General features: G+C 49.7%; 1 protein-coding gene across 2 annotated transcripts in view; it reads right to left on the bottom strand.

Annotated features, from left to right (window-relative positions):
• Positions 1 to 26536, bottom strand: part of HMCN2 (hemicentin 2) — a 936787-nt gene that overhangs the window by 715254 nt on the left and 194997 nt on the right. For both annotated transcript variants that reach the window (XM_069609262.1, XM_069609261.1), the window contains 4 exons: positions 15133 to 15277; positions 14701 to 14813; positions 3120 to 3279; positions 1056 to 1227 (listed from right to left, as the gene is read on the bottom strand). In XM_069609262.1, coding sequence (XP_069465363.1) covers positions 1056 to 1227; positions 3120 to 3279; positions 14701 to 14813; positions 15133 to 15277 — 590 coding nt within the window. The remainder of the gene's footprint in view (positions 1 to 1055; positions 1228 to 3119; positions 3280 to 14700; positions 14814 to 15132; positions 15278 to 26536) is intronic.

Here is a 26536-nt window from a genome sequence, read left to right as displayed (position 1 = left end):
GTCCTGCACTTTAGAATGTCACTTTGCACTTTCTGTAACTAGCGCCTAGATGCCTGAGGGTTTTGTGCGCTGTTATAAATGTGTAAATAAATAGCCACAGGTTGCGTTTCACCATCTGATTGGTGTTGGCAAGTTGCAGCAACGTGACCTTCTTCTCATGTGTTGGGACTGGTTGCAGAGCCCCACACGGTAATGGAGTAAACTCCCCAGTTCAATAGGAATATTGGGAGTTGACTAGAAGGAGGCACCCATTCAAACCTTTGGTGGCCCCCCTCAGTCATTGGTGGCCCCCAGTCATTGGTGGCCCCCCAGTCATTGGCGGTTGCCACATTCACACTTTGCCAGGCTTCTTCCCCAGCCAAGACCCTAGAAGTGGATTCTGCTCATCATTACCAGCCAACATTCAGGTATCTGCCCAGATCTGGTCTTGGCTTCTCTGGGCCCTACCCATATATGGCCCTGTCCATTTCCTTTCACACAAAGGGAACAAGGTTTGTCTGTGACACTCATGCTTGGCTTCCAAAAATGAGGAGCCCTTCTGGGCATCCCTTGAGTAATGTCCGCAGCCAGTGAAAATGAGTGAAAGCCAAGTGGGCAAGAAGACTCAGACAAAGGTGGGGTGCCCTTACGACACTGCCGCCCTGAGATGCAAAGGGTCCCTCAGGGACACATCAGAGTCACTTCCTGGATGACACCCCAAGTTCAGAGTCAACGGCCAGTAAGACAGTCAGGATACAATGAAGTATGAGGCCTCTCATCGAAGGTCCAGTCTAGACCTCTCCCTCACACTACGTGTACCGTGTACATGAATACATATTTACCACCCCTTGCTACACTATGTTCCTCCCTCTGATCAAAGGGTCCCAAGCCCATGACTGTGCCAGCAGCATGACTGAGCCCTAGGGAGCAGGGCACAGGGAAGAGGGAAGAGGCTTTGGTGGATGTCCAGTAGCCTGGATCTTCTGCTCCCCTTAGCAAGGGGGCAGCATGGCGTACTTCTGGTAGGCGTTTATGGGTTCCCCAGACCCCACATAGAGTGCACAGTCTTCTCCTACCTGGGTGATGCAAGGGGCAGGGGGAGGCCACCCCTCCGCCACACCACTTGAGGGGCAGGTGATCCGTGCGCCTCGCAGGGGAGCGTGATCTGCATTCCCAGCACCCCCACCACCTTGAGCGGTCCGTTCGGTTCTTTTCCTTCCTCCGTGCCGCTGCTGATCCTCGGCTTGGCTGAAAGGTGGAAACAAATGAAGCGTGTGAATGGCACAGGAAGGGCTGCTCCGCACACCGGGTCAAGGCAGGGATCGTGGTTCCAAGCCCGAGATGGAAATGCTCGAGGGAGAAAAGACCGAAGATAATTTTTCCGAAATAACCTTCTGTCTTTTCTCCCCTGAACATTTCCGACTTGGCCCCCCCCACCCACACCCCCACCCCTGCAGCCCATGCCACAAAATTTGGTCAAAGTTTTCTGCTTTTCGGTATTTTCGAATGTCCGAAATTCGACCAAATCTCCCATTCGGTAATTTACTCTCTGCCTTTTTGGCCGATTCCTAAAGGCATGACATTACATGGTCATTCCTCACTACTAGATAATGACCCTGAGTGTGTAAATTAAGGCCTGAATCCTGACATTGCAGTCAGCATATAGCTTTGAATCTGGCCATTGCTGTCAGCATAGAGCTCTGGAACAAGGACTTTTTCTGTCAGCATAGAGCTCTGGATTGTGGCTTTGCTGTCAGCAGAGAGCTCTGGAACAGGGACTTTTTCTGTCTGCATAGAGATCTGGATTGTGGCTTTGCTGTCAGGAGAGAGCTCTGGAACAGGGACATTTTCTGTCAGCATAAAGCACTGGATGTGGCTTTGCTGTTATCAGGGAGCTCTGGAACAAGGACTTTTTCTGTCAGCATAGTGCTCTGGATTGTGGCTTTGCTGTCAGCAGAGAGCTCTGGAACAGGGACGTTTTCTGTCAGCATAGAGCTCTGGATTGTGGCTTTGCTGTCAGCAGAGAGCTCTGGAACAAGGACTTTTTCTGTCAGCATAAAGCACTGGATGTGGCTTTGCTGTCAGCAGAGAGCTCTGGAACAAGGACTTTTTCTGTCAGCATAGAGCTCTGGATTGTGGCTTTGCTGTCAGCAGAGAGCTCTGGAACAGGGACGTTTTCTGTCAGTATAGAGCTCTGGATTGAGGCTTTGCTGTCAGCATACAGCTTTGGAACATGGACTTTGTTATAGTCTGGATCTCTGGATCGAAACATTAGCCTCTGGATCAGGGCATTGCTGTTACCATGCAACACTGGATTGTGACTTTGCTGTCAGCATGAAACACACAGTCAGGTCCTTTCTGCTGACCTATGTCCCTGGACTGGGCCTCACTAGTAAGTCATGCTTCCATATACAGTCTTTATACTTTAAAAGTGGTGGGGAGGGGCTTGGGGTAGGAGGTCTAGCATAGGAAAAGGGTGGGGGGTTTAGGGAACACCCCGCAAATTAAAAAAAAACTCACAAAAAAATCGATGTTTTTTTGGCATAATTCCAGCAAAGTAAAATACTTCGGCAGAATTCCATCAAAAAACCGAAAAAGGGCCCTGCAGTGACCTCTAAGGCCAACAAAGGGGCTGCAGCCCCTCCCGGTTATTCCATTCTGTGCCACACTGGTGGATAGCCACCGTATACCTTCATGAATAATCACGATAACTGATTACTGAAACTCTTCCAATTGTGCAGCCCTGGATGGGTGTGTGCACCTCCTCCCTAGGTAAGGTTCTGGAGGCCCCACCCCTGCCCACTCCAGGAGGAAAGTGATCCAGACCCCGGTGCCATTCCTGGCATCACGCAGACTGCAATGCCGCAGCCCAGGCTACAGCAGGTGCCACCCTGTCAGCCAGAGGCGTTGCTAGGGGGGGCTTGAGGGGGCTGTAGCCCTGGGTCTTTTGGTTGTAACCTCGGATAGAAGCGCAGGTGCTACAGACTAAAAGGCTGCCTAGCCCCGAGTCACGGCATTAGCAGAGCCCGGGATAGTTTACAAGCCTAGAAACACCCCTGCTGTTAGCCTAGCTGGGTGAGCCCTCATGCACAGCTATAATATGGTACCAGAGGAGGTGCCATGATTGGAAGGGTCCTTACTGTAGACCGAGAGCCGGATCTCCTGCCGCGACACACCGGCCACGTTGGTTGCCGTGCAGATGAAGACCCCAGAGTCACTGGCTGAGGGCAGCGGGAGCAGCAGGCTGCCATCTCTATTAATCTGGTGAAATGGGCTCCGCAGAGAGATGACTTCATTCCCCTAAAAAAGAGAGAGACATGTCCAAGAAGAGTATTTTACCATTCAGAGATACCTAAAAAGAATTAACAAAGGGGAATGAGCCAGACACAGGAACCAGAGCATGCAGGGCACACAGGAGACAGGTGATTGCCCACAGGACATAGAGCATGGCATGGCACACAGGAGAGAGTAAGAGGCACACAGGAAATAGAGCAAGGCACACAGGAGACAGATGGCGGCCCACAGGAAATAGAGCATGGCACACAGGAGAGACTGAGAGGCTCACAGGAAGTAGAGCATGGCACACAGGGGACAGGTGATGGCCCACAGGAAATAGAGCATGGCATGGCACACAGGAGACAGATGGCGGCCCACAGGAAATAGTCCATGGCACACAGGAGAGAGTGAGAGGCTCACAGGAAATAAAGCAAGGAACACAGGAGACAGATGGCGGCCCACAGGAAATAGTGCATGGCACACAGGAGAGAGTGAGAGGCTCACAGGAAATAGAGCATGGCACACTGGACAGATGGCGGCCCACAGGAAATAGAGCATGGCACACAGTAGAGAGTGAGAGGCACACAGGAACAAGGGCACCTGAAGCAGTACATGGCACGCTGGACACAAGGGAACACACAGGAGCAAGGGCATGGCACACAGGAGACAGATGGCAGCCCACAGGAAATAGAGAATGGCACACACGAGAGAGCCAGAGGCACACAGGAAATAGAGCAAGGCACATAGGAGACAGATGGCGGCCCACAGGAAATAGAGCATGGCACACAGGAGAGAGTGAGAGGCACACAGGAAATAGAGCATGGCACACAGGAGAGAGCCAGAGGCACACAGGAACAAAGGCACCTTAAGCAGTCCATTGCGCCCTGGACACAAGGGCACACACAGGAGCAAGGGCATGGGATACAGGAGACAGATGGCGGCCCACAGGAAATAGAGCATGGCACACAGGAGAGAGTGAGAGGCACACAGGAACAAGGGCACCAGAAGCAGTCCATGGCACCATGGACACAAAGGCACGCACAGGACCAAGGGCATGGCACACAGGAGACAGATGGAGGGCCACAGGAAATAGAGCATGGCACACAGGAGAGTGAGAGGCACACAGGAAATTGAGCATGTATGGCACACAGGATACAGATGGCGGCCCACAGGAAATAGAACATGGCAAACAGGAGACAGATGGCGGCCCACAGGAAATAGAGCATGGCACACGGGAGAGAGTGAAAGGCACACAGGAAATAGTGCATGCATGGCACACGGGAGAAAGATGGCGCCCGCAGCAAATAGAGCATGGCACACGGGAGAGAGTGAAAGGCACACAGGAAATAGAGCATGCATGGCACACGGGAGAAAGATGGCGGCCCACAGGAAATAGAGCATGGCACACATGAGACAGATGGTGGCCCACAGGAAATAGAGCATGCATGGCACACGGGAGAAAGGTGGTGGACCGCAGGAAATAGAGCATGGCACACAGGAGGGAGTGAGAGGCAGACAGGAAATAGAGCATGCATGGCACATGGGAGAAAGATGGCGGCCCGCAGGAAATAGAGCATGGCACACATGAGACAGATGGCAGCCCACAGGAAATAGAGCATGGCACACAGGAGAGAGTGAGAGGCACACAGGAACAACAGCACATGAATCAGTCCATGGCACACGGGCACACACAGGTGCAAGGGAATGGCACACAGGAGACAGGTGGCAGCCCACAGGAAATAGAGCATGGCATGCAGGAGTCAGGGTACCTGAAGCAGTCCACAGCACACAGGAAACAAGTTCACACAAAGGAGCAAGAGCATGGCACACAGAAGAGACGGTTTGGCACACAAGAGGCATGCTGTGGCATATATGACACGCTGATGAAGACATGAGTCTGAACATGGCACGGAGGAGACTGGTCATGAAGCAAATGAGGTTGGCTGCTACACACAGTACATGCTGTGGCACACAGAAGCCTGAACGTGGTACAGATGAGACATGTGGAGCGTACATGAGGAGGGCCAAGTGATGAGATGCATTTCCAAAATCCGCCCTGGGGGATGATTTTGGGAAGTTGGCCTATTATGGTAAACAGGGAAGACACTGAGAATAGCCAAAACCAGGATGAGGTAGCAGAGCGGCAAGGCTTAGTCTCAGGTGACCTGGGGGAGTGGTCTAGGCCTCCAACAAGTCGGTGTCCAGTCAAACGATCGAAAAAAAAAGGATCGAATGACCAACAAGTCCACAAAGAACAACACCAGCAATGCCAGCTAAACAGGTATGTATGTAAAAATGCAATGATGTCTTAGGCCTTTAGTTTGCACAGTAAGAAGATAGAAATACCAGGCAAATATTGTCACGCAAAATCCTTATAAAACATATATATACTTTCACCCATAGGAGAGAGAGATTAGCAGTTGAATCAATGGCAGGTGCAACACAGGTGAGTAGATAGATGCATATAGGTAGACAGAACTCTTTAGAAGGAACACAAAACACAAAACTGCCAGACTTTGTTGCAGGCTAGTTCTTCTCTCTTTGTTTCTTAGGCTATTGTCGTCTAGACTTCTAGACAGAAGAGATACTTTGTTTTGTGAGATTTAGTTTTGGCGCTGAGTTTAGGAACTGGTTCTGGGCAGCTTCCGGTTGAAGACACAAATGAAGACAGTCAAAAACATCTGTGGGTCAGACAGCCAAGAGACACCTCAGGGACAGAAAGATGACAAGATCCGATGAAGGTCAGGTGTCGACTGGCACTCATACAGCTGCGAACACAGGAGCAGGTGCAGCACAGCTTCCCTTGGAGAAGGGTGGCTGAAAATGTAGGAGCAGGCGGCTTGCAGCACAAGCCAAAGATCCGCAAGTTCAAAGTTCCAATGCTCTGCTCAGAACGGCAAAAACTGCAGCAATATAGTCTAGCTGAGCGCTGTTCTGACCATCAGTTGTCCAGGGGAACTCCCAAAGACTCAGCAGGTGTGGTTACTTGAGCAGGGGTCAAGACTGGTTGTTCCCGCCGGTCCAGGGGTCGAAGCACCAATGAAGGGCTTCTTGAGATCAGGACAGAGGAGCATGGCTTCACTGAGACAACACTGGAGTTGATGGGGGTCACCTGCAGGGGTCGACACTGGGTCGTCAGCAGGATGCTCATCTTTGGCGAAGTCTTGGCTCCAACAGTGATCTTATGAACAGTTGCAAGAGCCCTCCTTTTTATCCAAGACTCAGGCTGGGAGCTCATCCAAGCCCCCCAATACTTAGGATATGCACTATCCAGACAGCCAGTGGCAATCCAATCATGTCTAGACACTGGTTACCAGATCTGCCCAGCAACAGACCTTCAGAAACCAAAGATGTGGATTGGGACTGGATAGTCCCAGGCTCCTTCTCTAGGTCACACACACAAAGCCCCCTTGCCTGCGAAAGCTACAGCTTTCCCCGGGAAAGCGATTTCCATGGAAGGCATTTCCTGACCTGGGAAGCAGGAAGTAGGCCAAAGAAAAAAGAGAAAAACCTTGTGGCACGGCCGTCTTAGAGTGCTAGCCACCTTTAGCAGCCATTTGCATTAAATGCAAAAGTGCACAAGTAAAATAACGCACAAAACGGTAAAAATATGGTAGCTGCCACCAGCTTGTATTGGGCACATGGTAAAAGTGGCCAAAAAAGATATAATGGTGGAACGCGTCCTAACAGCACTTCTCTGTAAGGTGATGTGTGCAATTAAACAATACAAGAGTTCATAAAGAGAGACATGGTTTCTTGGTACTGGCAGTATGATGGACTAGGCAGTGTTCCCATAAAAATCAGCAAATCCGGCAAGGCTTTACTGACCTCCAAAAAGTCAGGACAAGGTTTCAAACAAAGCAAAAAGATGGGGGTCCCATAGAAATCTATGGAGGGGAAGGTGTAAAAAGAAAATGTTTCCTAACACCAAGGAAAACCAGGTGTGGCACACTGGAGGCATGACGTGGCACAAAGGGGGAAAGCCACAGCACACATTGGAAATGTTTCACTGATTATATGTATAATTTATTGAACATTGCATTAGACCAGAATAGTTAGAAGGCTGGAATCCTGGAGAAGAAATCCCAAAGTTATTCCCAGTGTTGCTTTTCTTGAGTCTGGAAATAATGGCAACAGAACATGACTGGAAGGATGTGTGTTAGGATTGTGTTGCTTCTCGGTGTGTTGAGGGAATGGGAGGGACGGGCCCGCAGATAGGCTGCAGAGCTTCTCTAAGCTTTCCCAGGCTCATCTGGAGGCAGCCATGGATTACCGTTCAACGTCAGCCCTTAGGAGATACAGCCAATACCACATATTGCATTCAATAAGAGACTGCCCGTACAAAGGTTTCAAGAAATAAGACTGTGTGTAGGTTTGTGATGTTGTGCAGACTATCAGTAAACACATTTTTATGAGAGTCTTTCTGAGTTTGGAGGTCATGACCCTTCTAATAAGGGTCACTGGAAATGTACAAAGTGAAACAGGTTCTCAGTGCACCCAGCTTTGCTACAGTTACCACTGAGGCCACCTCAAGATCTGTACTCACTCAACCACAGGTTACTCCTGTAGGAGGAACCAGCTGAAATGTGATTGAGTGGAATACTCGCCCCGATGCTGCAGTTCCTCCAATATTATGCATAGGCCTGTGTCAAAGGTAAGGCTCAATTGCACATGGTAGGCGATCCCCCACGGTACCCAAACACTGACTGCAACAAGCTTTGAAATTTGGAGAAGCCAAAGTGCACCATTCCGAGCGCAGATTTGTAGTTATTCAGAAACAGGTCCACTGGTGACGACAAGGTGCTTTGGGCTGGCATTGACAGAAGACCCCACGGATCAGGTGCAGAATCAGAAGAAAGGTAGATTGCTGCAGGTAGGCTCCGGAGCAGCTATGCTGTTTGCAGCTGGTACGGTTCTGGTTCCAAGTGTCCAGCAGTTTAAGTTCATGCAAGAAAATGTCTCCTCAGACTCCCAACAGTGCTTGCAGAGTTTCTATTGGTGCTTCAGTTGCCTAATGATCAGACTCTACCCGTTACTAGGGCGGAGGGTTTCCGAAGCTACTGCAGCCTCTAGTATCCAATATGTGCAGGAATGAGCAGCAAAGCATCTGCCATTACACTAATGTGGTCAAGATGCACCAAAAGGGATTCCTAACAGTCTGGCACTGTTACCATCTCTGATATTGCATTTTCTTTTGGTTTCTTTGAGGCACAATGAGATGCAATGAGACTGGCCTACAGACTGGCCTAAAGCTGAAACACCCATGCCAGGCGGGTTGCGGAACTGAGCTGTGGAATGTGTGATGCCTCAGGCTGCCAAGGCCAGTACAGGCACCTGTTGAGAATGCACACAGCGACAACGCTGCTGCTTCAAATCCCAAGGCCTGAGGCTGCCAGAAGCTGCCTCGCAGAAATGGCCCTGAACGCCTGTCACAACTGCAGGCTTCCTTCCCCCTGTTTTGCAAAATGGACCTTTTTGTTACTATATGCTGTGTTTCATGGGTGGGGAATGGATTTAGCCAACTCCGTTTGTATAAAAGGATGAGCCAGGCCTGGGAGGGGCAGAGCAGTGAGCAGCCCTCCCACGCACCGGCGCGTGCATTACAGCCCATTTCTCTCTACTTCTGGTCTCCTGTGTATTATTTGTGTCGAGTGCCTGAAGTGCCAGAGGTATTGGGGGTGCACTGGTATCATGGGGAGCAGGACGAGCCTGCAACAGGCACCACCTTCGTGTGCTTTGGGGATCGTCATAAAGTGAGACAGAGGAGGAGGACAGACTACCGTATAAAAATAAACATCAGTAGCGGAGTGCATCCTTTCAAACGTTTGGTGGCCCCCAGATTACTGATGGGCAGCGCATTGAAACTTGCCTAGGCTACTTCTCTAGGAAACAGTCAGGATGCGGATTACAGTCAGAACTCCCAGACATCCTGTTCACTCATCAGCCAGGTCTGGTCTGGGATGGCTTCTGCCCTGCTCGCTCGGCAGGCAGCGACAATAACCACATATGGCTTTATTGATTTCCTTTCACAAAAAGAAAAGAAGGTTTTGCTGGCAAATTCCCACTAGATTTCCTACCCTGGATGCCTTCGAGGGTGTCAGTTGGGATACAGCAAGCTGAATCCCATACGGTAACTCTCTGACACCAACCAGTGGTCTTTTCACGGGAATGGCTGATTTTGGGACGTCCTAATCCTGAGAGGCCAAGGACGTCTCAGTGGCACGTCACTGAGTCAAGTGTCTGATGAGGCCTTGGATTAGGACAAAGTCAATAGAGGGACTCAGCGACACAGACCCAAGGTATCATTAGTTGTACTGTTCGGAACTTTGGAAACTCATATGAACACAGTGTAGCGGAGCAGATGGACACGTCATCCCGAGCTCCCCACTCACCTCCATCATATTGGAACAGCCGGAGAAAAGCCCTATGTGGGACATTCGGTATTGTCGCAATACAGCGTCAAGTGTATTAGAGACGATATGCACTTAGACCACCCTATCGAATGTGCCCTCGCACTGAACAGGTGGAAGGATGTCCACACACGAATTCCAAGAAAAAGTAAGGTAAAAATACCGTACTTAAGACTGGTGCTCTCAGTTGACCTTAAATAAGGTTGCTCAATCATATATAGCTCTTGCGTAAAATAATTCAAATGTCAGACAAAATATATTTCCAAATGGTACAAAGTTTTTCCAAGAGAAATGTTTAATTCACATTTCCTGGTTTTATATCTTTCTTGATTAGTTCAGATATTGCGAGGCAACTCAAAATCGATAGGTCAATTATTAACAATAGTACATATGCCAATGCATTTCGGTCTGAGACCATCTTCAGGGCTGTACTGAAGTGAGTGTAGAATCTGCACCGTGTTAACATCAATTATTCATCAGAATACACATAAATATAATAGATAATTCAAAATAAAGCAAGGCACATACCCCAAATAGATCCATCAAAGATTCTACTCATTTCCTACAACACCTAAGAAGTGTTCCATTCAACAACGACAACATTTGCTTCACAGTAGACGTAAAAAGCTTATATACATCGATTCCCCATGACTTGGGCAGAGAAGCGGTGGAGTGGATGCTCCTGAGGGAAGGAGAAATACCTGCACAAAAAGAGTTCATTATGGGATTGTTGGAATTCATTAGTAACAATTCATACTTCCAATTTAAAGATAAATTTTACTTACAGGTTGCAGGCACGGCCATGGGGGCAACCATGGCCCCTTCATATGCAAACTCCTTCATGCACAAATTCGAAACAGAACATGTTCTGACAAACAACGTATGGAATCAAGAACTTATCACCTGGATCCGGTACATAGATGATATTTTCGGCATCTGGAAGAGCACAGAATCACACCTACTAGAATTCTTTGGATACATCAACAACATAGACCCACGTATACAGTTCACATACGAATATTCACGTAAATCTATTCATTTTCTGGACGTTGAGATTAATGTCACAGAAACTGGATATCAAACCACTATCTATCGGAAAAGCACAGATAGGAACAGTCTGCTACATAGACTCAGTTTTCATCAACCCAGTCTGATTAAGAATTTACCTTACAGTCAGTTGCTTCGAGTGAAAAGGATTGTGAGTAACCAAAGTGAATACGAAAGAGCTGTGAGAGAAATGGGCAAGAAATTTCTAGCCCGCGGTTATTCAACAGAGGAAGTTACATCAGCAGAAATACGCACGGCTACACAAGATAGAGAAGAATTACTCAAACCCAAAATCAACAAACAGGATATCTCTCCCCCACTGGTGTTTGTATCGAAATATTCACGCCAAAGCAATCGGATTAAGTCAATCATAAAGAAAAATTGGAACACTGTTACATGTGATAAAAGGGTAGAACACCTATTTAAAGAAACCCCCACATTTGCCTACCAGAGAAGTTCTAATTTGAAAGACAGATTAGTCCACACGAGACCCCCACAAAAGAAGAGAAGCACGGACCGCATAGGTACATTTCCATGCCTCAACTGCAGCAACTGTGGATATATCATGAAAGGACAAACCATAAATCATCCATATACTGGAGAAAAAATTAAATTGAAATGCTATGCCACATGTGACACGGCAGGAATCATATATGGAATTAAATGCCCTTGTGGTTTATACTACGTCGGACAAACACAGCGCACAGCAAAGATCAGGTGGAACGAACACAGATCTTGTATCAGGAACAAGACTGCAAGCTCTGCAGTAGCAAGACACTGGCAGAGTAAACAACACAATCTGGCACAGATTAAATTTGTAGTCCTGGAAAGAGTCCAAAGAAGAGAAAGATACGAGGATCTACAAAAAAGAATTGATCAACGAGAAACGTTTTGGATAGACAGACTAAGTTCCCTTACACCGAAGGGAATCAATGAAGAGATCAATTATATGTGTTTTCTCTAAAAAAGCCAGATTCACGGTTGGTTCAAGAATAAGTCTTTGAATTCTTCGTGGATGAAGAAGCGCAATGGACTTAGATCCAGATACAACTGGGGACACATTGAAAACGTGTGATTGAACTTGGTGTTGTTTTCTGGTGTTTTTGCACTTACATGTATTAATTGCACATCATGCAACAGTTTAAAATATTTAGGAGTGTATGAATGGGTATGGATCGCATGATCCACTCCATACAACCAGTATCTATCCTTATTTTGACACCTACATTGGTTGACATTCATAGAACATATACACAGATATAGAACGAAGTCACGTGTATAGTTTCCACTAATTGCCTAGGCTTTATCCACACCTCTCTTTCACTCGAGTTAATTCCATCATCAGTAACACAGAGCATACACACACCTTGGGGTCATGGCAACAGTCCCGCCCCCCTGCGCTCCCGTAGGGCGGTGGGTCCCGAGGCGTACGTGCGACAGCAACTTTGCTGCTGCTCGACGCCCCGCCCAGGTTCCCATGACTACCCTTAAAAGCATTTTTTGGCCGCGCGCAGTTCACTTTCGCTCTCACAGGGAGCGCGATCGGTCCCGCGCGCGAATCATACGAGTGCAGGTAAGAGCCCATTTAACTTTTCAGGTTGAAATAGCTTCTCAATTGGATATAGCTAGAATAATAGTAATATATATTCCCCTCTGGCAATTAACAGGAACACTGGAGACGTTCTATGAACGCATTCACAGGAGAGGACAACTCACAATTAGCAGGTACAGGACACAAAATACAAAGAGGAAAAACAACTATGAATGGTTAGCGATATAATGTATGTTGACATATTTTTCATATTTATTTTTCTCTTACATGTACAACATCCTTTTGGATCTATTTGGGGTATGTGCCTTGCTTTATTTTGAATTATCTATTATATTTATGTGTATTCTGATGAATAATTGATGTTAACACGGTGCAGATTCTACACTCACTTCAGTACAGCCCTGAAGATGGTCTCAGACCGAAATGCATTGGCATATGTACTATTGTTAATAATTGACCTATCGATTTTGAGTTGCCTCGCAATATCTGAACTAATCAAGAAAGATATAAAACCAGGAAATGTGAATTAAACATTTCTCTTGGAAAAACTTTGTACCATTTGGAAATATATTTTGTCTGACATTTGAATTATTTTACGCAAGAGCTATATATGATTGAGCAACCTTATTTAAGGTCAACTGAGAGCACCAGTCTTAAGTACGGTATTTTTACCTTACTTTTTCTTGGAATTCGTTTAGTGTGATCCGGATGCCACAGGATCAATCATAGACTGGCAGCTCCAGGTTAAAATATTACACAATTTTCCTAAATGAACTTTATCTATATTAAAGGACCTAACTTCTGTGGTGCCCACCTTCACATTGTAGGATGTCCACACACACCATGGGACATCCAAGAGCTATAAGTGACATCTGACAAGAGCAGAGTGACGTCTTGAAGGAAAGACACGAGGACGAACTAAAATGATATGAAAATACTTAAAGAATGAGGATGTAACTGGGGTAACAAGAGAAACATGTAATTGAATATGAAGAAATCATGTGCACCAACGAAATTAGTGAATGTACATGTGCAGAAACGCAAGGAAGATGAGACATATAGAAGCTTGCTGCAGGAGAAAATATAATGTGACTGAAGCAGCCATGAGAAAAAGATGGACGCCCGACTCGTGTTGAAACCAATCAAGCTACCCCAGAGACAGACCAGGGCTGCAGAGTTGGGGGATGCGGGCAAACCAGCTTGGTGTGAGGATTAAAGAGGAGTCTGTTGGCCTGGGATCAATGCTGCCACATCAAGGAATAATTGCAAGGCACAAAGGGAGTCAAGAGGATAAGCCTTGTACGCAAGACATATTTATCTTAGATTAAGTAAAGAAGAAAACATCTGCAAGTGCCAAGTTTTGGCCAATCATAGATGCAGAAAGCCTATGTGAGGAAGAGCAACCAAGTATCCAGGCGCAAAGAGGACTAATGACACCCATCTTAATTGAATTAAATAGTATTAAATAAAACATTGAAATTGATAAAATCGCTGTCTTCTCACACGTGACTCAGAAGTAAAAAACAAGGACTATTTATTAACCTCCAGACGAAGATAATGGTGCACCTACACTTCCTCCTTGAAAGCCCAGAACAGAGAGCAGGCTGGAAGGTCAACTATTAAGAAGAAGCCTTAGCTTGGGGTCTGACCGATGAGAGATGATGGACTAACTGGCCTTTAAGTGGGTGGTAGTCTGACGTTGCTCTCAGCACCTGAATTTTGTTTAGCCTATGTGATGCTAATGATCTGACAGTCCCAGGTTGGGAGAGAATGCCAACCAATCATAGGGTCTACGTGGCAACATGCCATACAATGTTGCACTGGCCAATCCATTGCTCTTTTTCTCCTATAATCTGCATTATACGTATTTAGAGGTTGTTCAAGGGGTGCCTACCAGATAAGGGGCATCCAGTAACGTTACTACTACTTATATGACATGTAGGTATATATGTTACATTAACCAACCCCTCCCTTCAATAGGTTTTACAGTTTGGCACGTAGGATGACCTCATAGCGGACTTTGCCATATTCTTTGAGTCTGTCTGGGTATTTAGGTCTGAGATCATCATTGGTAATTCCATCCAGCACAAGAGACGCTTCAAGGCGCTAGAGCACAACAGCATCAATGAGAACAAAGCTGAAGGACTTTGTTGATCCAGAGAGGGTCTGTCTTCCCCCAAAACTGTAGAAGCTATCAGTGGTTTTCTGGATAATCTCCTTTCAAGGCCTATACCCTTAAAATTATATCCATATTATTTTACCGAGTGTGATGCGATGGAGTCAAGGTGCAGAGGTCAGGAGCCAACAGGTACACAGAGGGGGGGAGGGGAGGCACATAATGAGAGACCAGTGATAAAACAAAGTGTAGCTCACAGATCACAGTGATGGCAATGGTATCCATAGTAACTGAAAGGGGCCCATGCCCACACGACTTACCTTGCTCCAAATGATGTGGGGTCGTGGATGTCCCCTCGTCGCACACACCAGGGTGACCGCCTCCCCCTCGTTGGCTGTATAGTTCACCGGACCTGGAAGAATGCTGGGAACCTCTGCCAAAAACATCAGCACCACAGGAGAAATGTTACAAACAAGCAAAAATGGGGTGACCCCTCCAGCCCCCCAAGATTGACTCCTCGTGTGGGGTAAGGGAATCTATGAGGAGGCTAATGGGTGTCACCCCTGTAAGTGACAGGACTCATGCAAAATGGCCACGGTCAGCCTGAATAGAAGAACTAAGTGAAAACACTTACTCTTTCTTCCATGCTCTGATGCAGGGAGAAAGGTATTCAAGAAAGGCCTGGAACATGTGTACAAATGATGCGACGCATCGCACTCGATCCCAGTTGCTTTGAGATTCCGTGCACTTACCGTGCACATTGAGGAGCACATCCTTACTGGTCGAGCCGATCGCATTGGTGAGTTCGCAGGTGTATGTCCCAGCATGCTCCTGAGCTGCCTTGTCTATATGCAGAGTGCCGTCACTGCGCAGCGCAAGGCGGCTGGTTGGCTTCACCTTGGAACGAGAAGAGCGGCGCATCAGTCAGTGGAAAAGAGCGGCGCATCAGTCAGCAGAGAAGAGTAGTGCATCAGTCAGTGGAGAAGAACGGGGCATCAGTCAGCGTAGAAGCGGGTGCATTAGTCAGTGGAGCAGAGTGACACATCAGTCAGCGGAGAAGAGCCGCGCATCAGTCAACGGAGAAGAGTGGTGCATCAGTCAGTGACAAAGAGTGGCGCATCAGTCAGTGGAGAAGAGCGGCGCATCAGTCAGCAGAGAAGAGTGGTGCATCAGTCAGCAGAGAAGAGCGGCACATCAGTCAGCAGAGAAGAGTGGTGCATTAGTCAGTGGAGAAGTGCGACACATCAGTCAGCGTAGAAGAGCAACGCATAAGTCAACGGAGAAGAGAGGCACATCAGTCAGCGACAAAGAGTGGTGCATCAGCTAGCATAGAGGAGTGGTGCATCAGTCAGTGGAGAAGAGTGACACATCAGTCAGTGGAGAAGAGCGGCACATCAGTCAGCGTAGAAGAGTGGTGCATCAGTCAGTGACAAAGAGTGGCGCATCAGTCAGTGGAGAAGAGCGGCGCATCAGTCAGCAGAGAAGAGTGGTGCATCAGTCAGCGGAGAAGAGCGGCACATCAGTCAGCAGAGAAGAGTGGTGCATTAGTCAGTGGAGAAGTGCGATACATCAGTCAGCGTAGAAGAGCAACGCATAAGTCAACGGAGAAGAGAGGCACATCAGTCAGCGACAAAGAGTGGTGCATCAGCTAGCATAGAGGAGCGGTGCATCAGTCAGTGGAGGAGAGCGACACATCAGTCAGCGGAGAAGAGCAACGCATAAGTCAATTGAGAAGAGCGGCACTCAGTCAGAGTAGAAGAGTGGCGCATCAGTCAGTGACAAAAAGTGGCGCATCAGTCAGCGTAGAGGAGCAGTGCATTAGTCAGCGGATAAGAGCAGCACATCAGTCAGCGGAGAAGAGCGGCGTATCAGTCAGCGAAGAAGAGCAGTGCATCAGTCAGCGGAGAAGAGCGGCGCATCAGTCAGTGGAGAGGAGCGGGGCCTCAGTCAGCAGAGAAGAGCGGCGCATTAGTCAGCGGAGAATAGTGGTGCCTCAGTCAGCGAAGAAGAGCAGCACATCAGTCAGCGTGGAACAGCGGCGCATCAGTCAGCGGAAAAGAGCGGTGCATCAGTCAGCAGAGAAGAGTGGCACATCAGTCAGCGTAGAAGAGCGGCACATCAGTCATCGGAGAAGAGCGGGGCCTCAGTCAGCGGAGAAGAGCGGCGCATTAGTCAGCGGAGGAGAGCGGCGCATTAGTCAGCGGAGAATAGTGGTGCCTCAGTCAGCACAGAAGAGCGGGGCCTCAGTCAACAGAGAAGAGTGGCACATCAGTCAGCGTAGAAGAGTGGTGCATCAGTCAGCAGAGAAGAGCGGGGCCTCAGTCAGCAGAGAAGAGCGGCACATTAGTCAGCGGAGAAGAGCGGCGCATTAGTCAGCGGAAAATAGTGGTGCCTCAGTCAGCGGAGAAGAGTGGCGCATTGGTCAGAGTAGAAGAGCAGGGCCTCACTCAGCAGAGAAGAGTGGCGCATCAGTCAGCGCCCTATACAACGTGTAGTTCTTATAAACCATGCAGGAGAACACATTTACAACCTCCAGAAACCCCCTGTGCCCCAAACCCCTTAATCAGGTCTGTCCCTCCATACTTCACCTAGTCACCATTTTGCCCCCCTCCAGTGACTGTTGCATTTGGAAGATAATAAATGCGCCCCTCTGGGCGGCAGGAGAGGAGTATTTGCCAATCATGTTGCCTTGTATTGCAAGGCCCCATCAGTCAAGCATAAGGTTCGCCATGTTCATGTTTTCTTGGGCTTGATGGCTTTTTGGGCAGTGTCACAAAGCCGAGCAGGATAAACACTAGACAGGGAGAAATATAGGTCATGTATCGTTTTATTAAGGGGAACTATCTAGAACACTTCCCAGCCCCCTCCTAAGGAACTAACTCTAGGAATGACCAGAAGGGTCTCTATTGCGCATAAAGTCTATGGCCGATGTCCCAGCGGCTTCTCCGGAAGCAGCACGTTCATGAGTTGAGTGACCCTCAAGCTTAAGTGGAAAACAGAACTCAACAGGGCAATGACCTCACTGAGATTCAAACAGCACCACGTGCAGGTTTAGCGTAAATCTCTCGCTTTAACAAAAGACTCAAGATTTAACACAAATCCCTGAGTTTCATAATCCTGAGTCCAGTAACACTTCCCAGGATAGTGTCTCCCAGCACAGTCACTTGCTCAGGAACACTGCCCAGGATAGAGTCTCCCGGCACCGTCACTTGCTCAGGAACACTTCCCAGGATAGAGTCTCTCGGCACAGTCACTTGCTCAAGAACACTTCCCAGGATAGAGTCTCCCGGCACAGTCACTTGCTCAGGAACAATTCCCAGGATAGAGTCTCCTGGCACAGTCACTATCTTAGGAACACTTCCCAGGATAGAGTCTCCCGGCACAGTCACTTGCTCAGAAACACTTCCCAGGATAGAGTCTCCCGGCACAGTCACGTACTTGCTCAGGACCACTTCCCAGGATAGAGTTTCCCGGCACAGTCACTTGCTCAGGAATGCTTCCCAGGATAGAGTCTCCTGGCACAGTCACTTGCTCAGGAACACTTCAAGGATAGAGTCTCCCGGCACAGTCACTTGCTCAGGAACACTTCCCAGGATGGAGTCTCACTGCACAGTCACTTGCTCAGGAACACTTCCCAGGATAGAGTCTCCTGGCATAGTCACTTGCTCAGGAACACATCCCAGGATGGAGTCTCACCGCACAGTCACTTGCTCAGGAACACTTCCCAGGATAGATTCTCCTGGCACAGTCACTTGCTCAGGAACACTTCCTAGGATAGAGTCTCCCGGCACAGTCACTTGCTCAGGAACACTACCAAGGGTAGAGTCTCCCGGCACAATCACTTGCTCAGGAACACTTCCCAGGATACAGTCTCCCAGCACAGTCACTTGCTCAGGAACACTTCCCAGGATAGAGTCTCCCGGAACAGTCACTTGCTCAGAAACACTTCCCAGGATAGAGTCTCCCGGCACAGTCACATACTTGCTCAGGAACACTTCCCAGGATAGAGTTTCCCAGCACAGTCACTTGCTCAGGAATGCTTCCCATGATAGAGTCTCCTGGCACAGTCACTTGCTCAGGAACACTTCAAGGATAGAGTCTCCCAGCACTGTCACTTGCTCAGGAACACTGCCAAGGCTAAAGTCTCCCGGCACAGTCACTTGCTCAGGAATAGAGTCTCTCGCCACAGTCACGTGTTCAGGAACACTTCCCAGGATAGAGTCTCCCGGCACAGTCACTTGCTCAGGAACACTTCCCAGGATAGAGTCTCCCGGCACAGTCACTTGCTCAGGAGCACTTCCCAGGATGGAGTCTCCCAGCACAGTCACATGCTCAGGAACACTTCCCAGGATAGAGTCTCCCGGCACAGTCACTTGCTCAGGAACACTTACCAGGATAGAGTCTCCCGGCACAGTCACTTGCTCAGGAACACTGCCAAGGATAGAGTCTCCCGGCACAGGCACTTGCTTAGGAACACTTCCCAGGATAGAGACTCCCGGCACAGTCACTTGATCAGGAACACTTCCCAGGATAGAGTCTCGCGGCACAGTCACTTGCCCAAGAACACTTCACAGGATAGAGTCTCCCGGCACAGTCACATGCTCAGGAACCCTTCCCAGGGTAGAGTCTCCCGGCACAGTCACTTGCTCAGGAACACTTCCCAGGATAGAGTCTCCCGGCACAGTCACTTGCTCAGGTACACTTCCCAGGATACAGTCTCCCAGCACAGTCACTTGCTCAGGAACACTTCCCAGGATAGAGTCTCCCGGCACAGTCACTATCTTAGGAACACTTCCCAGGATAGAGTCTCCCGGCACAGTCACTTGCTCAGAAACACTTCCCAGGATAGAGTCTCCCGGCACAGTCACGTACTTGCTCAGGAACACTTCCCAGGATAGAGTTTCCCGGCACAGTCACTTGCTCAGGAATGCTTCCCAGGATATAGTGTCCTGGCACAGTCACTTGCTCAGGAACACTTCAAGGATAGAGTCTCCCGGCACAGTCACTTGCTCAGGAACACTTCCCAGGATGGAGTCTCACCGCACAGTCACTTGCTCAGGAACACTTCCCAGGATAGAGTCTCCTGGCACAGTCACTTGCTCAGGAACACATCCAAGGATGGAGTCTCACCGCACAGTCAGTTGCTCAGGAACATTTCCCAGGATAGAGTCTCCTGGCACAGTCACTTGCTCAGGAACACTTCCTAGGATAGAGTTTCCCGGCACAGTCACTTGCTCAGGAATGCTTCCCAGGATAGAGTCTCCTAGCACAGTCACTTGCTCAGGAACACTTCAAGGATAGAGTCTCCCGGCACTGTCACTTGCTCAGGAACACTGCCAAGGCTAGAGTCTCCCGGCACAGTCACTTGCTCAGGAATAGAGTCTCTCGCCACAGTCACGTGCTCAGGAACACTTCCCAGGATAGAGTCTCCCAGCACAGTCACTTGCTCAGGAACACTTCCCAGGATAGAGTCTCCCGGCACAGTCACTTGCTCAGGAGCACTTCCCAGGATGGAGTCTCCCAGCACAGTCACGTGCTCAGGAACACTTCCCAGGATAGAGTCTCCCGGCACAGTCACTTGCTCAGGAACACTTACCAGGATAGAGTCTCCCGGCACAGTCACTTGCTCAGGAACACTGCCAAGGATAGAGTCTCCCGGCACAGGCACTTGCTTAGGAACACTTCCCAGGATAGAGTCTCCCGGCACAGTCACTATCTTAGGAACACTTCCCAGGATAGAGTCTCCCGGCACAGTCACTTGCTCAGAAACACTTCCCAGGATAGAGTCTCCCGGCACAGTCACGTACTTGCTCAGGAACACTTCCCAGGATAGAGTTTCCCGGCACAGTCACTTGCTCAGGAATGCTTCCCAGGATATAGTGTCCTGGCACAGTCACTTGCTCAGGAACACTTCAAGGATAGAGTCTCCCGGCACAGTCACTTGCTCAGGAACACTTCCCAGGATGGAGTCTCACCGCACAGTCACTTGCTCAGGAACACTTCCCAGGATAGAGTTTCCTGGCACAGTCACTTGCTCAGGAACACATCCCAGGATGGAGTCTCACCGCACAGTCAGTTGCTCAGGAACATTTCCCAGGATAGAGTCTCCTGGCACAGTCACTTGCTCAGGAACACTTCCTAGGATAGAGTTTCCCGGCACAGTCACTTGCTCAGGAATGCTTCCCAGGATAGAGTCTCCTAGCACAGTCACTTGCTCAGGAACACTTCAAGGATAGAGTCTCCCGGCACTGTCACTTGCTCAGGAACACTGCCAAGGCTAGAGTCTCCCGGCACAGTCACTTGCTCAGGAATAGAGTCTCTCGCCACAGTCACGTGCTCAGGAACACTTCCCAGGATAGAGTCTCCCAGCACAGTCACTTGCTCAGGAACACTTCCCAGGATAGAGTCTCCCGGCACAGTCACTTGCTCAGGAGCACTTCCCAGGATGGAGTCTCCCAGCACAGTCACGTGCTCAGGAACACTTCCCAGGATAGAGTCTCCCGGCACAGTCACTTGCTCAGGAACACTTACCAGGATAGAGTCTCCCGGCACAGTCACTTGCTCAGGAACACTGCCAAGGATAGAGTCTCCCGGCACAGGCACTTGCTTAGGAACACTTCCCAGGATAGAGTCTCACGGCACAGTCACTTGATCAGGAACACTTCCCAGGATAGAGTCTCGCGGCACAGTCACTTGCTCAAGAACACTTCCCAGGATAGAGTCTCCCGGCACAGTCACATGCTCAGGAACACTTCCCAGGGTAGAGTCTCCCGGCACAGTCACTTGCTCAGGAACACTTCCCAGGATAGAGTCTCCCGGCACAGTCACTTGCTCAGGAACACTTCCCAGGATAGAGTCTCCCGGCACAGTCACTTGCTCAGGAACACTGGCCAGGATAGAGTCTCACGGCACAGTCACTTGCTCAGGAACACTTCCCAGGATGGAGTCTCCCAGCACAGTCACTTGCTCAGGAACACTTCCCAGGATAGAGTCTCCCGGCACAGTCACTTGCTCAGGAACACTTCCCAGGATGGAGTCTCACCGCACAGTCACTTGCTCAGGAACACTTCCCAGGATAGAGTCTCCTGGCACAGTCACTTGCTCAGGAACACATCCCAGGATGGAGTCTCACCGCACAGTCAGTTGCTCAGGAACATTTCCCAGGATAGAGTCTCCTGGCACAGTCACTTGCTCAGGAACACTTCCTAGGATAGAGTTTCCCGGCACAGTCACTTGCTCAGGAATGCTTCCCAGGATAGAGTCTCCTAGCACAGTCACTTGCTCAGGAACACTTCAAGGATAGAGTCTCCCGGCAATGTCACTTGCTCAGGAACACTGCCAAGGCTAGAGTCTCCCGGCACAGTCACTTGCTCAGGAATAGAGTCTCTCGCCACAGTCACGTGCTCAGGAACACTTCCCAGGATAGAGTCTCCCAGCACAGTCACTTGCTCAGGAACACTTCCCAGGATAGAGTCTCCCGGCACAGTTACTTGCTCAGGAGCACTTCCCAGGATGGAGTCTCCCAGCACAGTCACGTGCTCAGGAACACTTCCCAGGATAGAGTCTCCCGGCACAGTCACTTGCTCAGGAACACTTACCAGGATAGAGTCTCCCGGCACAGTCACTTGCTCAGGAACACTGCCAAGGATAGAGTCTCCCGGCACAGGCACTTGCTTAGGAACACTTCCCAGGATAGAGTCTCACGGCACAGTCACTTGATCAGGAACACTTCCCAGGATAGAGTCTCGCGGCACAGTCACTTGCTCAAGAACACTTCCCAGGATAGAGTCTCCCGGCACAGTCACATGCTCAGGAACACTTCCCAGGGTAGAGTCTCCCGGCACAGTCACTTGCTCAGGAACACTTCCCAGGATAGAGTCTCCCAGCACAGTCACTTGCTCAGGAACACTTCCCAGGATAGAGTCTCCCGGCACAGTCACTTGCTCAGGAACACTTCCCAGGATAGAGTCTCCCGGCACAGTCACTTGCTCAGGAACACTTCCCAGGATAGAGTCTCCCGGCACAGTCACTTGCTCAGGAACACTGGCCAGGATAGAGTCTCACGGCACAGTCACTTGCTCAGGAACACTTCCCAGGATGGAGTCTCCCAGCACAGTCACTTGCTCAGGAACACTTCCCAGGATAGAGTCTCCCGGCACAGTCACTTGCTCAGGAACACTTCCCAGGATAGAGTCTCCCGGCACAGTCACTTGCTCAGGAACACTGGCCAGGATAGAGTCTCACGGCACAGTCACTTGCTCAGGAACACTTCCCAGGATAGAGTCTCCCGGCACAGTCACTTGCTCAGGAACACTGGCCAGGATAGAGTCTCACGGCACAGTCACTTGCTCAGGAACACTTCCCAGGATGGAGTCTCCCGGCACAGTCACTTGCTCAGGAACACTTCCCAGGATAGAGTCTCCCGGCACAGTCACTTGCTCAGGAACACTGGCCAGGATAGAGTCTCACGGCACAGTCACTTGCTCAGGAACACTTCCCAGGATAGAGTCTCCCGGCACAGTCACTTGCTCAGGAACACTGGCCAGGATAGAGTCTCACGGCACAGTCACTTGCTCAGGAACACTTCCCAGGATGGAGTCTCCCGGCACAGTCACTTGCTTAGGAACACTTCCTAGGATAGAGTCTCCCGGCACAGTCACTTGCTCAGGAACACTTCCCAGGATGGAGTCTCCCGGCACAGTCACTTGCTCAGGAACACTGCCCCGGATAGAGTCTCCCGGCACAGTCACTTGCTCAGGAACACTGGCCAGGATAGAGTCTCACGGCACAGTCACTTGCTCAGGAACACTTCCCAGGATGGAGTCTCCCGGCACAGTCACTTGCTCAGGAACACTTCCCAGGATAGAGTCTCCCGGCACAGTCACTTGCTCAGGAACACTGGCCAGGATAGAGTCTCACGGCACAGTCACTTGCTCAGGAACACTTCCCAGGATAGAGTCTCCCGGCACAGTCACTTGCTCAGGAACACTGGCCAGGATAGAGTCTCACGGCACAGTCACTTGCTCAGGAACACTTCCCAGGATGGAGTCTCCCGGCACAGTCACTTGCTTAGGAACACTTCCTAGGATAGAGTCTCCCGGCACAGTCACTTGCTCAGGAACACTTCCCAGGATGGAGTCTCCCGGCACAGTCACTTGCTCAGGAACACTGCCCCGGATAGAGTCTCCCGGCACAGTCACTTGCTCAGGAACACTGGCCAGGATAGAGTCTCACGGCACAGTCACTTGCTCAGGAACACTTCCCAGGATAGAGTCTCCCGGCACAGTCACTTGCTCAGGAACACTGGCCAGGATAGAGTCTCCCGGCACAGTCACTTGCTCAGGAACACTGGCCAGGATAGAGTCTCACGGCACAGTCACATGCTCAGGAACACTTCCCAGGATGGAGTTGTCATGATTTCCCAACGAGTTCCCTGATTTAACCCATGTTTCTGTAGGTTATTATTATTACTCTGTCATTTGAGAGAAGGTATTGTTTCCATTCAGATCCATATAGTAAGTCATGGGAAATTGGGATTCCAAGATGGCCGCCTAGTGGTGTACCCAGGAACTAATCTGTAGGTCTAGTCTTTTGCGACCTCTGTTATAAGTACTCAATTTCTGAGGAGACTCGCGCTTCGCGTTGCTGACTGCCTTGCAGTACGGACGCTCACCGCGGTCTCCGTCGAATTGCAGTCAGAGTTTCCCCGCTCTTCATATTTCCAGTCAGAATTTCCTCGTCCTGTCCCATAGTCTCCTTCACTGCTCACAGTCAGTAGTTTTCTTCCTTATTTGATGTCCCCTAGTTACCGCGCTCTCAGTTCCAGTCCGAAGTTTCTCCTGTCAGAGTTTACGCAAGTACCAGTGCCTAGTTGTTCTCTGTTACGAGTGTTTTTAGCAACGGATTAGTCATAGTGCATTTTCGCATTTTTGGTTTATACTATACATAGTTGTCCCTTGTGCCAGTGTTTGAAACTCATTTGCTGTGCCAGGTTGTTGTCACACTGCCCAATATGTGCCAAGTTGGATAGCTGCTGTAGCTAGTAGAACATCCTTTTGCATATCATTCCGCATTACACTTTGCTGATAGTTATTTAGTCAGTTCCCGATAGGACGGCGCTACACCTCTCATGTCATCTATATTTTCCACTATTGCCCTCCAGTTTTGATTGTACTAAGGTCTTCTCACAGCTACATTCATATATGACTATGACTAAATAGGCATTATTTTCCCCTTGTCACCAGTCTCCTTTATTCCTTTATATAAGAATACTATTGACATCTAGACATACACTGTTTTCTTCAGGACATGCGCCCCTGTATGAATGCAGGATGGAGGGCTCACAAAAAAAGCACTTAGGGTGAGTTTTCCTGATGTTGGTTATCATTCCATTTTCAGTACTGGAGAGTTTTCTCAGAACAGGGTAGGAACATTATTAAGGAGGGTTGTTATCTTGTCATCCTTTCTACAGGGATTGTGATTACTGAAGTTCCAGGGAGTTCTTCTGGCGTTCCCGCAGATTGACAGGTGAGCGTTACAGGAGTCTCCCGGCACAGTCACTTGCTCAGGAACACTTCCCAGGATAGAGTTTCCCGGCACAGTCACTATCTTAGGAACACTTCCCAGGATAGAGTCTCCCGGCACAGTCACTTGCTCAGAAACACTTCCCAGGATAGAGTCTCCCGGCACAGTCACGTACTTGCTCAGGACCACTTCCCAGGATAGAGTTTCCCGGCACAGTCACTTGCTCAGGAATGCTTCCCAGGATAGAGTCTCCCGGCACAGTCACTTGCTCAGGAGCACTTCCCAGGATGGAGTCTCCCAGCACAGTCACATGCTCAGGAACACTTCCCAGGATAGAGTCTCCCGGCACAGTCACTTGCTCAGGAACATTTACCAGGATAGAGTCTCCCGGCACAGTCACTTGCTCAGGAACACTGCCAAGGATAGAGTCTCCCGGCACAGGCCCTTGCTTAGGAACACTTCCCAGGATAGAGTCTCCCGGCACAGTCACTTGATCAGGAACACTTCCCAGGATAGAGTCTCGCTGCACAGTCACTTGCTCAAGAACACTTCCCAGGATAGAGTCTCCCGGCACAGTCACATGCTCAGGAACACTTCCCAGGGTAGAGTCTCCCGGCACAGTCACTTGCTCAGGAACACTTCCCAGGATAGAGTCTCCCGGCACAGTCACTTGCTCAGGTACACTTCCCAGGATACAGTCTCCCAGCACAGTCACTTGCTCAGGAACACTTCCCAGGATAGAGTCTCCCGGCACAGTCACTATCTTAGGAACACTTCCCAGGATAGAGTCTCCCGGCACAGTCACTTGCTCAGAAACACTTCCCAGGATAGAGTCTCCCGGCACAGTCACGTACTTGCTCAGGAACACTTCCCAGGATAAAGTTTCCCGGCACAGTCACTTGCTCAGGAATGCTTCCCAGGATAGAGTCTCCTGGCACAGTCACTTGCTCAGGAACACTTCAAGGATAGAGTCTCCCGGCATAGTCACTTGCTCAGGAACACTTCCCAGGATGGAGTCTCACCGCACAGTCACTTCCTCAGGAACACTTCCCAGGATAGAGTCTCCTGGCACAGTCACTTGCTCAGGAACACATCCCAGGATGGAGTCTCACCGCACAGTCACTTGCTCAGGAACATTTCCCAGGATAGAGTCTCCTGGCACAGTCACTTGCTCAGGAACACTTCCTAGGATAGTTTCCCGGCACAGTCACTTGCTCAGGAATGCTTCCCAGGATAGAGTCTCCTGGCACAGTCACTTGCTCAGGAACACTTCAAGGATAGAGTCTCCCGGCACTGTCACTTGCTCAGGAACACTGCCAAGGATAGAGTCTCCCGGCACAGTCACTTGCTCAGGAATAGAGTCTCTCGCCACAGTCACGTGCTCAGGAACACTTCCCAGGATAGAGTCTCCCAGCACAGTCACTTGCTCAGGAACACTTCCCAGGATAGAGTCTCCCGGCACAGTCACTTGCTCAGGAGCACTTCCCAGGATGGAGTCTCCCAGCACAGTCACGTGCTCAGGAACACTTCCCAGGATAGAGTCTCCCGGCACAGTCACTTGATCAGGAACACTTACCAGGATAGAGTCTCCCGGCACAGTCACTTGCTCAGGAACACTGCCAAGAATAGAGT

This window comes from Ambystoma mexicanum, chromosome 8, assembly GCF_040938575.1.
Source record: "Ambystoma mexicanum isolate Mex_15411 chromosome 8, UKY_AmexF1_1, whole genome shotgun sequence".
NCBI lineage: Eukaryota > Metazoa > Chordata > Amphibia > Caudata > Ambystomatidae > Ambystoma > Ambystoma mexicanum.
This window is presented reverse-complemented; position numbering and strand designations above follow the sequence as displayed.